The 17,510-nt window shown below is 37.7% G+C and overlaps 2 protein-coding genes across 2 annotated transcripts; one reads left to right on the plus strand and one right to left on the minus strand.

Moving 5' to 3' along the window:
• Positions 1-269: 269 nt before the first annotated feature.
• LOC130589595 (uncharacterized) lies at positions 270-1,052 on the minus strand. Its single transcript, XM_057390920.1, has one exon. It carries the CDS (start codon positions 1,050-1,052, stop codon positions 270-272), a length of 783 nt encoding a protein of 260 aa, XP_057246903.1.
• Positions 1,053-5,569: 4,517 nt separating this feature from the next.
• LOC104905127 (thaumatin-like protein 1b) lies at positions 5,570-16,603 on the plus strand. Its single transcript, XM_010693575.4, has 3 exons — positions 5,570-5,914; positions 6,077-6,770; positions 15,904-16,603. The coding sequence occupies exons 1-3, from the start codon at positions 5,851-5,853 to the stop codon at positions 16,115-16,117; spliced, it is 972 nt and encodes a 323-aa protein (XP_010691877.1). The 5' UTR covers positions 5,570-5,850; the 3' UTR covers positions 16,118-16,603.
• The last annotated feature ends 907 nt before the right edge of the window (positions 16,604-17,510 follow it).

Raw genomic sequence — 17,510 nt, forward strand, 5'->3', positions numbered from 1 at the left:
CAAACTGGACTAGGTCAACGAGAAATTACATTGTTGATGAGGTTGAACAATTCTTATATAGGACATCGCATGAAATTGATTCACCGTTTGGAAGAGCAACAGACATAGCAAAGGATTGAGAACATGGTTTGACTTTCAAACTTTTAGCAAATGACGTGGAGACAAATGAATTGAAGCTCCAGAGTCAAAAAGAACATAAGCAGGTATAGAATTGACAGGAAAAGTACCAGTTATGACGGTATCATCGGCTTCTGCTTCTTCTCGTTGCATCATGAATACTCGTGCAGCTTGGGGAGGTCCACGTGGAGGATTACGGTTTGTAGTGCCACCATTTCCACGGTTCTGACCAGTTGGTTCATTTCTCCCATTGACTTGTCCTTGACGCCATTGAGGGCAATCTCGGACCATATGATCTTACTTCCGCACTTGTAACATTCCCTTGTACCAAATCGACATTCCTTCTCAGTATGGTTCCACTTTCCACACTTAGAGCATTTTCGAGTTTGATTCTGATTTCCGAAATTTCCACCTCGATTTCCAGTTTCTTGCCTCTTGAATGACCCATTGTTGGGTTGGTTTTGAAAATTCTTCTTTCTTTTCCCGTTCTCAAAGATCTCTTTTCGAAGCTTGCTTTTTCTTTCAACATTGATAGCCCTATCATAGAGCTCTTGGAATGATGTACTCATGTGCGCTGCGAGTTTCTCCTGAAGGTCAAGATTAAGGCCTTCTTCAAAGCGGTTCATCCTTTGTCGATCCGTCGATACTAAGTCAGGAGCAAATCGAGCAAGCTCGTTGAATATCACAGCATACTCTAACACGGACATACTCCTTTGCTTGAGATGGATGAACTCAGATTCCAATTTGAGTTGCAGGCTTTGAGGGTAAAACTGATTTCTCATTACTCCCTTCAGATTTTCCCATCCGAAGCCGGGTTGACTTTGCATTTCCTTTGCAGTCTTCCACCAAAGGTCTGCTTGCCCTTTGAGATAGAATACCGCGAAATTCACCTTCCATTTTTCAGGGCATTGAGTGACGTCAAATAGTTTCTCCATATGATTAATCCACTCTTCGAACTCCGTAGGATCCGGCTTGCCATCATAGGTCGGTGGTTTGTGAGCAGAAAATCGCCTTAAACATGTTAGAGCACTCTTCTTGCTCTGATTTGGGCTTTTGTCGATTTCCTTGCAAGAGTTCCATCATTACAAGTCTTAATAAGTCTGTTCTGTTATCGTTAGCAACGTCTCCGGTGGCTTCTCCGAAAATGGGGTCACTTCGCAAAGCATCGAGCCTTAACCTCATTTCTTCCAGTGACACATCCGACACGTGATTTCCGTTTCCTCCTTCAGCGTGATCACTCTCACTTGTTGCCATTTTCTATCACATTGAACGTTTCACATTCATATTACTTTTACCGTAATTAAGGCATAGAGCATTCAAAAGCAAAGAAAATTATCCCATTCCCGTTCCTACGCTCACGCTCATGGTTATTCCAATTTTCTTATTCATTAACTTATGAAACTTAAATTTTCATTTATTTTTCCTTAATTATTTTACGTAACTCAACTATTTCTATCATATGATTAATAATATTATCGTCGTTTATTATTTATTACGCCATTTCACCTAAACCATTTTAATATTAACATTAATTTATGTAAAACCATTGCGGTTCTACTTAAGGTTTCAGAAACCTTCGGCTCTGATACCACTCTGTAACGCCCCGACCTCTAAACATCATTTTTAAGTTAATTAATCAATTATTGGAGCGGAACTTAGATGGTCGGTGCACTACTGCCGTATTTTCCGTTCGAGAAAATACAAGGCAAACATTCGTTCATATGACGCTAAACATATTATAATTATTAAAATAAGCATCTTAACATATTAATATAAATATATAAGCATAGATGATTACGTAGTTATAGTTAAACTAAGTTCGTGTTCTAGTGATCATAGATTTAGATTACATAATCAATATAGTTTTCATAATGTAAAGTAGTTGGCCATCCTCACTTCTACGCCATCCCGTCATCTTCATAGTACCTAAAACCAAAAGCAACATCGTGAGCCGAAGCTCAGTAACATACTACCCTAACAACGTAAATTCATTTCAATTCATTTTATTTGCAAACAGGGAGAAGAGAATATAGTAAAACGTATTTCAAATTCGTAATGAAATAATAGCAAAGTAAACAATTATAAATAGCATCGTGATACTTCATACTTGAGCATCAATAAGTCATAAGATCATCATTTACGAAACTCATTCGAAAACAATTTAATCCCACAATCCATATAAGAATCACGTCGTAAAATGCTTAACATAATTGTAAACATCATTTCACAAATACATTTCGAAGGGGATCGTGGGTGTTAGCAATAGATGTTACCTCGGTTCCTGCGTAATAACTTGAAAGCCGGGGGAGGCTGTAATATCCTTTCCGTTTAATCTAACCATGAAATGACGCAACAAAATATAAATATTTGATTTATTTTAACACTTGTCCTTTAGCTATTATTAATCCTTTTTATTATCGAAGATTGTTGTTGTCGCTACATATATTTATTATTTAAGCTTACGTTACTTCAGTTAATAGAATTATAATTAAACTCATCATTTGTTTATACTACTAGGTATCTTATTCAATTTAATAAGTAAATTAGCTTCAACAAGTTTTATAATAATTTAAGTTATCGTAGCCCAACTAATCATAAATTACTAATATTCATTTATTATTTCTAGATTACCAGAATAATTTGACAACGAGTGTTACACAACTATATTTATTTAGTTTATAGAACAATTCATCAACTCAATTATGAAATATCTATTAAACTTAACAAACTAAGTATATGAATTTTATTAATTGGTTTAATTAAAACTAAAACCACACCTTAGGCCCATATTAATGAATTACACTTGGGCTCAAACTACAAAAGAAACCAAAGATTTAAAACAGAAAACATGAAGAGGTTTCTTCATACCTCTCCTTAGTGAGCAGACCAAGAACAGGGGAGAAAAGAAGGGAGTGGAGCGGTGCACTGGAGCTCCGGCAGCAGCGGCACGGCAGCGTGGCTGGGGCGCGGGATTCCGGCGGTTCGTCGGAGCAAGATTTCGGCGTCTCTGTGCGTGAGTTCGTCGGCGCATGAGGAGAGAGAAAACACGAGAGAGAGATGGGGCGAGAGAGAGAAAAGAAGGCGAGCGAAGGTACAGGCGAGAGGAGAGAGAAGGCGACGGTGGTTAGGTGTGGTGGTGGCGCACAGGAGGCGCAGGAATGCGGCGGCGCCGCGGTGGGGCTGCGGTGGCTGACCCGAAACAGAGGAGAATGAAAAAAAAAAAAAAACAGAAGCTTTGGGGGGAGTTTTGGGTGGCTTTTTCCGGCGAGGTTTAGTGGGTTTCCGGCGAAGACTCAAGTGGTTTGAGTGAATGGTTTGAGGAGATGAACATGGCTATTTATAGCCATAGTTGAGTTTCAATTTCTGCCCAAATGAATTGATGGAATTGAATTACCAAAAATGGGTTATTGGGTGATTTTGGTTGAGAAATGAATTTTCTATGAATATGAGTTTGATTGATGAGCAAGGATAATCCATTTTAGAGTTAGAGTTCATGGGTGGGTTTGAGTATAAAAATCAGATTTTTAGGTGGATTTGAATTGAATTGAAGTTTCTAATTGCAATTGAGTTTGTTTATGTGAAAAAAATTCTGTCATGGGTCAAAATCCATTGTCGGGTTGTTTGGGAAGGAAAAAGGAAAAATGGGTTGAATGTTGATGAAAACAATTTCTACTGTTTTCTTTTCTTTTCTTTTTTTTCTTTTTCTTTTTTCCCTTTTTTTTTTATTTCAAATACTAACAAAGTTGTTCCAATATTATTGGATTAGTAGTCTATCTAATTTGTTAACTACTTTGTTTCCTTACTCTAATTTATTGTTAATGTTTAATCTAACATAACTTTATTATTATTTGTAACTTTAACGATTTAATTATCATTATGTGGTTATAGAGTAACAAAATTTCAATAATAACTTATGATTAAAGGAAAATTTTAACCACTAATTATTATTATTTAATTTAGGCGAGTTTAAATTTTCGGGATATTACAAATATTCTTATGAAATTAATGAGGATATTAAAATATTATTTTTTTAATATATTGCTGCGATTTTTTCCAGAAATCGCAGCAATATATCTGGTCAAAAAGTCAAATTTTTTTCGTTGAAAGTATATTGCTGCGGTTTTTGGCCGAAACCGCAGCAATATCTTTATTTTATATTTTACTTTTTTTTAACGTAATATATTGCTGCATATGGGTAAAACTGCAGCAATACCACCGCAGCAATAATCAATTATTCTACTAATGACTTATCATTACCTCCCTTCCCGCATTAAAAAGTAACATCCCCTTCCATTATTGGAACTTTTCCCATATTTTTTTCCTCTATACCCTTAGTGATAACCTTCTTAGACCGCCCAACCACAGTGGATAGCCCCAAATACTTCTCATGACTAGTCACAAATGAACGCCCAAATTTTCAGCTAAGCTCCTACGCGTATTATTCGAGACAACATCACTAAAAGAAAGACCAATTTTAATTTCTCAAGATTCACGTTTTGCCTCAAATCCAACTTGATCATAAGTAACCAAAATATCTTTTACCACCTCCGTTTTCATGTGCTAAGCAATAGAGAAGATTATGCAGTCATCAGCAAACAAAACTTCAAGGGCCCCGACCAATCACTAATCTCATACCTTGAAGGCTACAATTTCCCCCAGCCTTCCTTAATAAGTTAGAGAAGACCTCCTCACATAGAATAAAAAAGGAGACAAAGGATCACCATGTCTAAATACAAGTTGGGTAAATTCCTAATAGGGGTTGCCATTGATGAGCGTAGAAAAAGAAACATACTGCACACAATCCATGACCCTAGCACACCAAGCCTCATCCAATACAAATTTCAGCAACGTAGCTTCCAAAAAATCTTAAGCAATCTTGTAGAAGAAAATACGCAAAAAGTGACTGTTTGTAACACAAATATTGATAAAACGAAAAATCAATCTTCCCGTCGAACTGATGCAGTTTCAATTTTAGATTTGCATTATGTCACGTGTCAATATCATTATACCATATACTTCCTCCGTTTCTAAATAAGTACAACATTTTTGGTTTTCACGTTTCCCAATGTATAATTTTAACCATTAATATCTTCAATTATCAATAAGTAAAAATTATAAAAAGTTGATATTAAAAAAATTCACATCCAGACGAATCTAACAAGATCCCACATAACTATGTTTTTCCTAAAATGTAAATCACCAATGCTAATTAAAGTTTAAACTGGAAATAGTAAACACTATGCAAATGTTGTACATATTTATAGACGGGGGAAGTAATATTTGTAATAATTGTCGGAGATATTTTTCTAAATCACCTCTCCGGAGGCGAATTTAGCTTCTAAAGTGCCCAAGATATTTTTGTGTCGTTTATTTCGTGGCAAAAGTCCAAAAAGAAAAGAGAGAGAAAGGGCGGTTACAATGCATTGGCAAGTAATGGCAAACTACAGAGTAATACAGTCAATCCTAGCCCACTTAACCATTCACCATTGAAAAAGTTTGGTAACTGCGCAACGGAAAAAATCAGTACTACTACTATTTTAATACCACATTCGCCTGATATTTCCTCTTACTTCTCTTTTTCCCTATAAATACCACTTATCCATCCCACCTCCCAAATTCCCATTTTATCAACACTCCATTTTCACACCAAGAAGAAGAAGAGGTTGGGATTTTCCATTTTTCTGGCCTTCCTTAAAAAATCAATCCCCCTCTTTCTTCTCCATTTTCTTAAGCATGTCTCACTCTGTCGTCATTTTCTCTCTCCTCGCCCTTTCTCTCCTCCTCCAACTACTTCCAGGTAAACTTTGTTTCATATCCTCAATTTTTGAGAAAAATTACAAGTTTGATAAGTATCAAATGAATTTTATGTTAATACACTATACCGATTGTACATGTTTTTTATAACTTGAAGTACACATTGTACGCAAAATCATCTAAATCTAGTTTTCCATTATTGCAGGAGATGCAACAACATTTACAATAACAAACAACTGCGACTACACTGTATGGCCTGGATTACTCTCTAACGCAGGAGTAGCACCACTCTCAACTACCGGATTCTCTCTCCAAAAGGGCGAATCAAAATCCATAAACCCACCCTCAAATTGGGCGGGTCGTTTCTGGGGTCGGACCTTCTGTTCCACCGACAAAACCGGTAAATTCTCCTGCTTAACCGGCGATTGTGGGTCAGGAAAAATCGACTGTTCCGGCGCCGGAGCAATCCCACCGGCGACACTTGCCGAGTTCACACTCGACGGTTCAGGCGGGATGGATTTCTACGATGTTAGCCTTGTGGATGGGTACAATCTAGCTATGCTAGTGGCACCGCGCGGCGGGGGTGGACCTAACTGCTCGTTTACTGGTTGCGTGAGTGACTTAAACGGCGCGTGTCCGACGGAATTGAAGGTGATGAGTGAGGAAGAAGAGAGTACAGTCGCGTGTAAAAGCGCGTGTGAGGCTTTTAATAGTCCGCAGTATTGTTGTAGTGGGGCTTATGGATCGCCTGACACGTGTCAGCCTTCGAGTTATTCGTCGGTGTTTAAGAAGGCATGTCCACGCGCTTATAGTTACGCGTATGATGATAAGAGTAGTACTTTTACTTGTAAAGGCTCGCCTGATTATACTATCACCTTCTGCCCTTCGCCAACTACCAGGTAAATTATGTTCTCACCTTTTTTTGTAATCCTTTAATTTTCACTAATTTTGGTAATTTTCTTAGAATTTTTTAGTTGCTAAACTTACTTGCAAATTGCAATACAGCGTGAAATATACTCCCTCCGTGTCATTTCCGTCCGTTTCATTTTAATTATTACACTTTGATATTTTGCACTATTTACAAATTTTACTTTTGAATTATTTGTGATTTATACTTGAATGAAAATATATAGTAAGGATCTTGTTAGATTCATTATAACATGTATTTTATTAATATGTATTTTTTATAATTTTTAGAAATACAAAATTAAAGATGTATTTACTTAAAGTTTCATATTAGCATACGGGAAAAGTGTAAGTGTGTAGGATTAGAATGAAACGAAAAGAGTAATAATAAAAGGTGAGTTAAGGAGTAAGAATATAAAATTTGTCATTTACAAGGTTGTGAGTTACAAGTGTAAGAGCAAATTAGTAAAAATGTTTGTTGATATGTTATATTGAAATTAGCTGTGTGATGGAGGCCCTGCACAACTATAAAGAACTGGGGTTGTGAATTCTGATTTATTGTAGTTATAACTTATGAAGTGAAAAAAACGATAAGAGATATAAAATGCTAAGAAATATAAGTGTTTTTTTAATATTATGCGTTGAGTATAAAGAAATTCGACACCTACACTAAAGAACATATAGTATAGCAAGTTAGCAACTAATAATTAGAGGTCCCGAAATTATTAGGGCCTTGTATGATTGTCCAAGTCGCCTATGTCCAGCAACCGCCTTACTCGATACACTTGTTAATTCACATTTTTTATCATCAATATCTTTAATTTTATATTATTGATAATAATAATATAAATAATATAAATAATATTTTGAATATAAACATTAAGATTATCTCATTAATAAATAAAATTAGGACGTTTATTTTTATAAATTTTTAATTAAAGATGATCAAAATTGATATCTAACTAGTGTAAAAAGTCGATATGATATACTACCTCCGTTTCTTAATAAGTGCAACATTTTCCTTATTTGGAATAGTCACAATAAGCTCAAAATGGCAAAAAAAGTTCAATATTATTACAAATATGCCACCAAAAAGCAAAAGGGGACCACAACTTTTTTGTTTATCACTTGAATTACTCTACTTTATTGTGGTCCCAACTTTCTCTCTCTACATTCCTTGATATTCCCCCACTTTCTCTATGTTGCACTTATTAAGAAACGGAGGAAGTATCTATTACAGATGAAGTAGAGTATAAATGGGAAAAGGGTTGGCTGCTGCTGAGTTAGAGTACTAATGATAATGATGGTAATGTCCTGTGTGAGACTCTGTTGTAATTAGCTTAAACAGTTTGATTTATATAGTCTACAAACTACACCTTGGCCGTATTAGGTAAGAAAAATGTACGGTGGAATTACAAATATATTGGTGGCACAAATTTGACAAGAACCACAAAATCACAAAATGCTTTGTTTATGCTGTATAAAATTATACTCTCTATTCTATGTCAAAGTTGAAAACTTTTGACTAAATAATCAAACTGTGAACTAATATAGGACAGAATATTGTTCAACAAAAAAATTAAATGATAGGTGAAGGAATTATCTCATTAATAATTGCTCTTGTTTGCGTAAAGGGAATGACTTGTAATCTCTAAAGGTTTAATGGGAAATCACTAAAATGGTTATTGTGAATTACATCCGCCATAGACGATTAAACAAGATTTTTGTTATTTGTCTTATTAGTGCCCACTTGAAATCATAAACTATGACGATTAGTTATATAGATGAGTGAATGTCATATGTCAACATGTATGGTTAGTAATGGGGCCACGCACAGATTACCAATTTTGCTTCAACTTTACTCTTAGTGTTTGGATGTAATGTGTACCAACCAGATTCTTAGCTTTCGTTTTCGTAGTTTTTTTTTTTTTTTTTTTTTTTGAGGGGAAAGCTAGCTAACATTAATTCAAGGACAAAGTGTCCATCAAAATATAGGGAGCCACTTCCGGGGGATAGTGGTTCTCCCAGATTTGTTCAACACCAAATGGAGTTAGCTTAGCTAAGTGGTGGGCGACAAAATTCCCATCACGCTTAACATGAGACCATACAATGGAAACAAAGCAATCACAAGAAGAAATAATATTCTGGAGAACAAGATCAATAGCAGCAAGAAACGTGGTCTTCTTCGAAAGTCGGTTTATCACTACTTGGCAGTCAGATTCCACAACAATCTCCTGTAGACCGAATCGCTTGGCCAACCGAAGTGCCATCTCAATGCTTTTGGCTTCCGCAAGATCCGCAGCCCAGCAAGCCCGAACCTTTCGGACACCCGCGAACTGAACCTCCCCATCCGAATTGCGAGCCACCACACTTAGCCCAACCCATCCTTCTACTGCGAGAGAGGCATCAACATTGAGCTTGGTAATTCCCGGCAGTGGAGCAACCCAAACACGAGGGCTGAGACAAGCAGAAGGAGTCCGAGAAGGATAGATATTTTTGGTGTATGCACCATTTTCAGCCACTAAACGATTTACTCGGTCCAGTAAGATGGGAAAAGGTGTGATGGCATCATTAAACACAAGCGCATTCCGTTCACTCCACACAACCCAAGCTAAGAAGGCACCTTTTATACGCACTGCCATATCAACATCTTGAAGGCTAATCAGAGCTTTAGTTATAGGGGCAGCATTGGCGATGGCTCGATAACTCTCACACCCGCTTTCAGCCCATAAATCACGAAGGTAGGGGCAACCAAAAATCGCATGGTTCTGCGATTCAGCTGAGCCGCAGCCGCGAGGGCACAAGTCCTCCTCAATCAGATGGCGGTATTTTAACAAGCTTCGAACAGGAAGGGTTTGAGTACATAACCGCCAGAAGAAGTGTTTAACTTTTGGGCTTACCTCCATACTCCAGACAAATACCCATGCTTGATGGAAATTGTCAATATTACCTCCTTTCCCAAGCATGTAGGCTGTTTTCACCGTGTAACTAGCATGCTTTGTAAAGGCCCAAGTCAACTCATCCTTCGCAGGGAGGGAGCTGAGAGGCGTGCTAAGAATACAACGAACATCTCTCTCATTAAAATGAGCCTCAATCAAGGGAACTTTCCACTCCATTTTTTCGAAATCAATAAGTTCACTTACCATGGTAAAATCATTATGATGCGTGCTAGTAACAAAGCGCCCCAATTCATCTAGCACCCATGGATCCCTCCAAATGTTAACTTGGGAGCCATTTCCCACTCGCCACATTAAGCCTTCCTTTAAGAGAGCCTTCGAACTCCAAATACTACTCCATGAATAACTATTAGATCCCCCAAGAGGAGCATCTAGGAAATCACATTTGGAATAATATTTTGCCTTCATGACTCTAGCAAACAGCGAACTAGGTTCGCGAATCAACCGCCAAGCTTGCCTTCCCAATAGAGCATCATTAAAAACACGAAGATCTTTAAATCCCATGCCACCAAAGCATTTTAAAGTACACATTGCCTCCCAACTCTTCCAGTGTGTCTTACGAGTAGTATCGGAACTACCCCACCAAAATCGAGCCATAGCAGAGTGAATTTTGTTTATAATGGAACAAGGAATTTTGTACACTCCCATAAGATAGGTGGGGATGGCTTGAATCACTGACTTGAGTAACACTTCCTTCCCAGCTCGGGATAATAGTTTCTCCTTCCACCCTTGGAGTTTCTTCCAAATTCTATCCATAAGAGAATCAAAAATTACTTTCTTTGATCGCCCAGAGATAGAAGGGATACCAAGGTATTTCTCATGTCTATCAACCTGCCGCATGTTTAAGAGATTTGTCAACTCATTCCTTTGCATAGAACTAACTCCCCTACTGAAGGAGACCTCCGATTTTTCATAGTTAATTTTCTGACCAGATGCTGATTCATAACAGTTGAGAATATCAACAATAACAGCACATTCCTGACGAGAGGCTCTAGTAAAGAGTAGACTATCATCTGCAAAGAAAAGGTGTGAAATCACTGGACCGCTGCGACTGGCCTTGGCACCATGCAATTGCTTCTCCTGGATCTTTTTCTGAATCATTTTAGAAAAGGCATCAGCAACCATAATAAATAGATACGGAGAGAGAGGGTCACCTTGGCGAAGACCCCGGCCAGGAGTAACAGATCCACATACACCACCATTGATGATAAAGGAATAAGAGACAGAGGATACACATTCCATTATCAAATTCACCCACCGTCCGTCAAAACCCATAGTAAGCAGGAGTTTCCTCAGAAAACCCCATTCCACTCTATCATAAGCCTTGCTCATATCAAGTTTCATAGCAATGGTACCCCCACGACTTCGATTTCTATACTTCATCGAATGAAAAACTTCCATAGCAATAAGAGCATTATCAGTGATAAGACGCCCAGGAACAAAAGCACTCTGGTTCTCAGAGACCAGATTAGGGAGAAACTTTTTCAACCGGATGACCAGAGTTTTCGAAACCAATTTGTAAAGGACATTACATAGGGCAATGGGCCGGAACTCAGCAGCATGAACAGGCGTTTTGACCTTAGGGATCAGAGCAATATTCGTATGATTTACGCAACTGGGAGAGCGAGAGCCATGTAAAATACTACTCACAAAATCAGTGATATCATCGCCAATGATATGCCAGAATTTCTGATAGAAGATAGCATGCATTCCATCAGGCCCAGGAGCCTTTGAGGGATGCATCTGAGAAAGTGCATCATAGATTTCCTCCTTCGTGAAAGGTCTAAGAAGCCATTGGTTACATTCCTCCGATACCACAGGATCAACACAACATAGTACATCATTAAGCTGCATGTCAGATGGGTTAGTAGAAGTGAAAATAGAAGAAAAATAATCAGTGAAAATTCTTTCTAAATTATCAACTTCGTCACACCAAACCCCACAAGAATCAAATAAACCTTTTACATAATTTCGTTTTTTCCGTTGCGAAGCATATGTCACCTCTGACCCTACCTTGAAAGACAGGCCCTCCTCTCTGACCTCGTTGGAGATCCCTACCGTCTGGTCACGCTCCGCCGCGGCGGCCACCCTCCTCAGCCATGGCCGAGGAGATCATCCGTTCTGTTTCCAGCCTCCGTATTGATGAAGAGGAGGATCAAATCCTCGATATCGCAAACCTTAACCCTAATAACGAAAATAACGTTTCCCTTTTGCTGATCGGGAAACTTCTAACCGAGCGATCTTATAATGTTGATGCGTTCAAGAAAACCATTACAACAGTCTGGGCCCCTCAACACGGTCTTGTAATTCGCACCCTCAAACCAAATCTGTATGCGTTTCAATTTTATCATTGGCGCGATATGTCGAAGGTCATGGAGGGGCGCCCTTGGTGTTTCGATAATATGTTAGTGCTCCTTAAAGAGGCCGAAGGCGATGAACAACCGGACCAGGTAATTATTCACCACTCCCCTTTTTGGATTCGTCTAAAAAACCTCCCTTTAAATATGCGTTCTAATGATGTTGTTAAGGCTCTAATCGGTAATATGGGGGAAATTTTAGACATTGAGGATGATGTGTTGGGTATTGGTAGATATAGAAGAGTTAAAGTATTACTTGACGTTAACAAGCCCTTGCGCCGATACCGTAAAATTCGAGATAGAAAGGGTGCTGATCTGCAGGTTGATTTTGCTTATGAGAGACTCCCCTTTTTTTGTTTGGCTTGTGGTATTATGGGGCATGCTGAAAAAGACTGTCATTCTGTGTTTGATGAAGATAAATGTGAAAGACTTGGGTGGCATATGGGGTTAAAGGCAACCCCTAGAAAAGGGAGAAACCGAGAACTGGAGGAAGAAGCCAAGTTTAAGAATTGTAAAAAAGTTCTTTTTGACAATAGGAATGGTGACGTGAAGCATGCTGGGGGAGTATTAATAAAAGAAGCTGATAAACATTTGCATGAGTTAGTTTGTGGTCCCAGTAATAGTGAAGAATTGATTGTTGCTGCAGTGGACATTAATGAACCCACGCTTTCCAAAGCTCCCAACTCCCTGGAGCCCCTGCACGTGGACCCTACCATTAATGAAGGTCCTTTGACTTCACAAAACTCCCCTACTGAAATTTTCTTTTTCTCTAGTGTGAAGGAGGCCTCGGTGGTTAAAAAAAGGGCATGGAAAAGGCTAGCCCGTGGGCCTATGATTGATAAAGGGGGTAGTCAGATGATGGAAATGGACCCAGAATTTATGGTTAACAAAAGGCCCCCAGAACATTCTCTCACTGCAGGTAATTTGACTGATGATGCTACGATGAAGCGCCCCAAGCTTAGTGTGTCTCATGATGTTGTCTATGCTGATTTGGCGGAGGTTGGTGATGACCAACCCCGCCAGTCATTATGAATATTTTGTGCTGGAACTGCCGAGGGATGGGCAACCCTTGGTCAGTTCGTCAGCTCCGGAGGTGGAGTGCTTCTTATGCCCCCGACATATTGTTTTTGTCGGAAACTATGATAAATAAAACTGATGCTGAAGGTTTAAAGAGTCGTTTGGGTTTTTCGAATGCAGTTGGAGTTTCTAGTAGTGGGCGAGCTGGGGGCTTGTGTGTATACTGGAAAGAGGAAGTTCTGTTTTCTCTTGTTTCTTTTTCTCAACATCATATTTGTGGTGATGTCGATGATGGTGGTAAGAAGTGGAGATTTGTGGGAATTTATGGTTGGGCAAAGGAGGAGGAGAAACATCACACCTGGGCTCTTATGCGCCAATTATGTAGAGATTCGAGTCGTCCTATCTTGGTAGGAGGCGATTTTAATGAGATTCTGAGCTATGATGAGAAGGAAGGTGGAGTAAATAGAGTCCGTCGAGAAATGGATAATTTTCGAGATGTTATGAATGATTTGTCGCTCCGGGATCTGGGTTACAATGGATTGTGGTATACGTGGGAACGTGGCAACTCTCCAGCAACTTGCATTCGTGAAAGGTTGGATCGATTTGTCTGCTCGGTTTCTTGGTCTGCTCTGTACCCTCATCATATGGTGGACCATTCTATTCGCTATAAATCGGACCATGTTGCCATTTGTCTTAGGTCCAAAATCCACCAAAGGCCTACTGGGAATCAGCGAAGGTTTTTCTTCGAGACAAGCTGGCTCCTTAACCCAGCTTGTGAAGATGCTGTCCGTGCTGCTTGGACAGATTCTGCGGGTGATGCAGTTCCGGGCCGGTTGGCTTTTATGGCCCAAAAACTAAAAGTTTGGGGTGCTGAAAATGTGGGCAACATTGGGAAATTGTTACAGCGAGCAGAAAAGGACTTAATGCAAATCCAGCAACAGCCCATTTCCACCGTAACTTGCAATGCCCGCATTGCTATTGAGAAAAAACTTGATGAACTCAATGCAAAACATGAAGCTCACTGGTTTATGCGATCTCGTGTGTCAGAGGTTAGAGATGGAGACCGCAATACAAAGTATTTTCATCATAAAGTTTCGTTTTCGTAGATAACATTTCATTTTTGCCCATAAAGTTTTGTTATCTACTAGTAACCTTTATACTCCCAATTCCCCACTATCAAATATGTATTTTAGGAGTGAACATTCCGCTAACAATTTCCTCCAACTCTCAGGCTTGCTTGTAATAGTTGAGTCGGATTAGTTGGTGTAAGCTTTGCATATGATAGAATTCTTTTGTCCTACCATAAAAATATACTCCCTCCGTCCCATAATATAGTGCTTGTTTCTTTTTTACACGGTCTCCAAGACGTAACTTTGACCTTTAATATCTTCAATTTCGTATTAATAAAAAATATAAAAAGTTTATATTATGAAATTACACATTAAGACGAATCTAACAAGATCCCACATGATTATGTTTTTTTGTATATACAAATGAGAATATTCGGTCAAAGATTTTAAAGTTTGATCCATGAAAAATGAAGTAGGCACTATATATTATGGGACGGAGGGAGTACACCAAAGTACTTTATGAGTGAATATTCTGTTGATAATTTCCCTTAACTTTCTAGCTTGATTGTATAGTTGAGTCAAATTAATTGGTGTAAGGATATAGTCTTCAGACTAGGAGTATATCTTTCTTGCTAAACTAGCTAGATATTTCAATAAATCCTCCGTTCTATAATAAATAAAACCCTTATCATTTTAAAACGTTTTAAAATAAATGAAATATTACTTTATTTGGTATTCACCTCCTTCTATTTCTCACCTCATCACATGAATTTCTCTTTTTCTTTTTCTTTTTCTTTTTCTCTATCTCTAATATCTGCTTTCTTCTAAATCCCTATATCAAGACCTTATGTTTCATTTAAAACAGGATAAAGTATAATCTTTTGTTTTACTGAAGAAGTTTTGATTTGATAAAAAAAGAAAAAGGTTACAATTTGCTGATATTTTGGTGTGAGCTGACAGCCTGACAATTCGAACGTTGGGTGGCAATAGTAGTACTGTAGTAGTTCACTCGTTCTTCTCTTTTCCACTAAGAAGTAAGAACAAAAATAAAATGCTCCAGTTTCAGCTGTAGTTTTGTTATTCTTGTCAGAAAGGTAATCTGTCAGTATGTTAAATACGTGTACTTCTCTCATGAAATTCCTTAAATACCCATCATCAATGGAGGATCTGTCATAATTGCATGGGCTTAAGAGTCCTTTCATGTGTTCTATTTAGGGAACGTTGGAGATGCATTTGCAGAAGATACCAAATTTTCACCGTTTTCGAAAATCTTACTTCACTATTCCCCAGGCTTAGTTTCTCCTTTTCACCGTTGGATCATGCAAAGTGCAACGGTCCACACATAGATCTGTTGTTTACTTGGAATTTGGAATCATAAACGAGATATTTTATTTCTGTATAGAAAAAGAAATCATTTACGTTACATGTTACATTATTATGGCTAAATAAGTTGTGTGTCAAGTTGTAAGATTGGTTTTAAATTTATCTTGTGCAATTTTGATTCAATATCCTACTTTGTTTTTGTACATTTTGTTGTTTGAAAAGGAGGTAATGAATTTTTCGTAGTACTATTAAAATTTCTACCATTAGAAATGATTTGCGTTAATGACTAGTATCGTAGTACGTATTGGACATTTCTCTTAAACTCGAATGTTGTGTTTTGCCCAAGGCTATTCTATTGGTTCTAATTTGGACTGTTTTGTTACTTGTGTTTGAATACAATAGCCAAAAGGCATCATCATCGGACAACGACGACGATGAGACACCATCAACACCAACACCGTCATCAGATGTGATAATGAACAGTTCAATGATATATGAAGGTGCTCTGGATGCATCATCATCACTGTCCACATCCATTTATGTCCTACATTCGCGGCTAGTTGCCGGTGGGGTCGCCGCCTTGATAGCCATCTGGCAGTTGTCACAACTCTTATAATTCACATTTAGCCTGTGATGGACGTTGTTATCAGGTCCAAAAATTATAGAGAAAGTCCCAACTAACTTTAACTTATTCGTAGTACAAATTCATTTCCATCAAGAGATGAGGACTTTTGGTCTTTTCCTGGCATATGATCCCCTACTACAGTACTACTTGTGGTAATGGGCTGGTGATGGGCCTTAAATCCTTTCTGGACCAGATGGTGATGATGAACTAATTCATTATAAACCGTGATTGAGAGAGAATTCAGATTATTTGGTGGGTAGTTGAATTTTTTTATTAGTATTCTTTTTTATTTGAGAAAAAATTGAATTAGGTTTATAGTTTTTTTTTCCCTTGAGTGTGATATAGGTTAGACATAGAAGGGATTAGTGATTGTAATATATAGAAGTTGCTATTATTAAGTTGCTACCACTGAGGTTGGTGTTTAGGAATATTATTATTGATTTAATTTTGTCATTCTATTTTATTTTTCTTGGTCTACATTTGGGATGTGTCATGCTTCTTGCTGTCTTGCATATGCCTGTCTATTATGGTAGAGCATAATGTTCATTTTCTTAACATGACATTTAAAATTATGTTGTGGAGAATGATTCGAGATTTACAACTTATTGTATATAATTAGTTTTTCTTGGCTGAGAATATTTCGGGCCTGTTCTTTCCAGTTTATTTTCAGTTCAATTCAGTTCAGATCAGTTCAGTTCAGACCAGTTCAGTTCAGTTCAGTTCAGCTCTTGACAATACTTTTACTCTCACATATCACTATTCATTTCAGTTCAGTTCAGTTCAGATCAGTTCAATTCAGTTCAGTTCAATTCAGTTCAGTTTAATTCAGTTCAGTTCAGTTCAGCTGTTTTATGCCGAAAAGAACAGGCCCGAAATCTCAGGTTCATCAATCTTAGTTCTAATTGATGTTATACAATTTTTTGTTATAGTAATCTCATATTCTTTTAAATTTAATGTCTATTTTTAATATTATATGACTTTTAGTTAAGCCAAATGCCAATGGGTGTTTTTCGGGCACTAGATCAAGAACCTACATTTAAACTCTTTTGTGTTAAAATATCTAGCGCGTTGGGGTATCTATTTGCAGGATCAATTAATCTAATGTTTACTCCAATAAAAACAATCTATTGGTCTTTTTGTCTGTTCTCTGACCTTATTTTCCTTAATTTTCTACAAAACATTGGATAACAAAAGTAACTCAAATTTTTTGTAGTTACTTACATTTAATACGTTTTGCAAGAAACGGAATGAATTGCCGACTAAAGGTGATATATGCCTTGCCATCAAAGATAGTACAGAAATTAAGTAGGTAATTGAAAATTAGAATGCAAGACGAGTTGACTCCAACACGACAGATTTCGTAACTAAAATTCCACTTATGATT

The sequence above is a fragment of the Beta vulgaris genome, chromosome 1, assembly GCF_026745355.1.
Source record: "Beta vulgaris subsp. vulgaris cultivar EL10 chromosome 1, EL10.2, whole genome shotgun sequence".
In the NCBI taxonomy this organism is placed as follows: Eukaryota; Viridiplantae; Streptophyta; class Magnoliopsida; order Caryophyllales; family Amaranthaceae; genus Beta; species Beta vulgaris.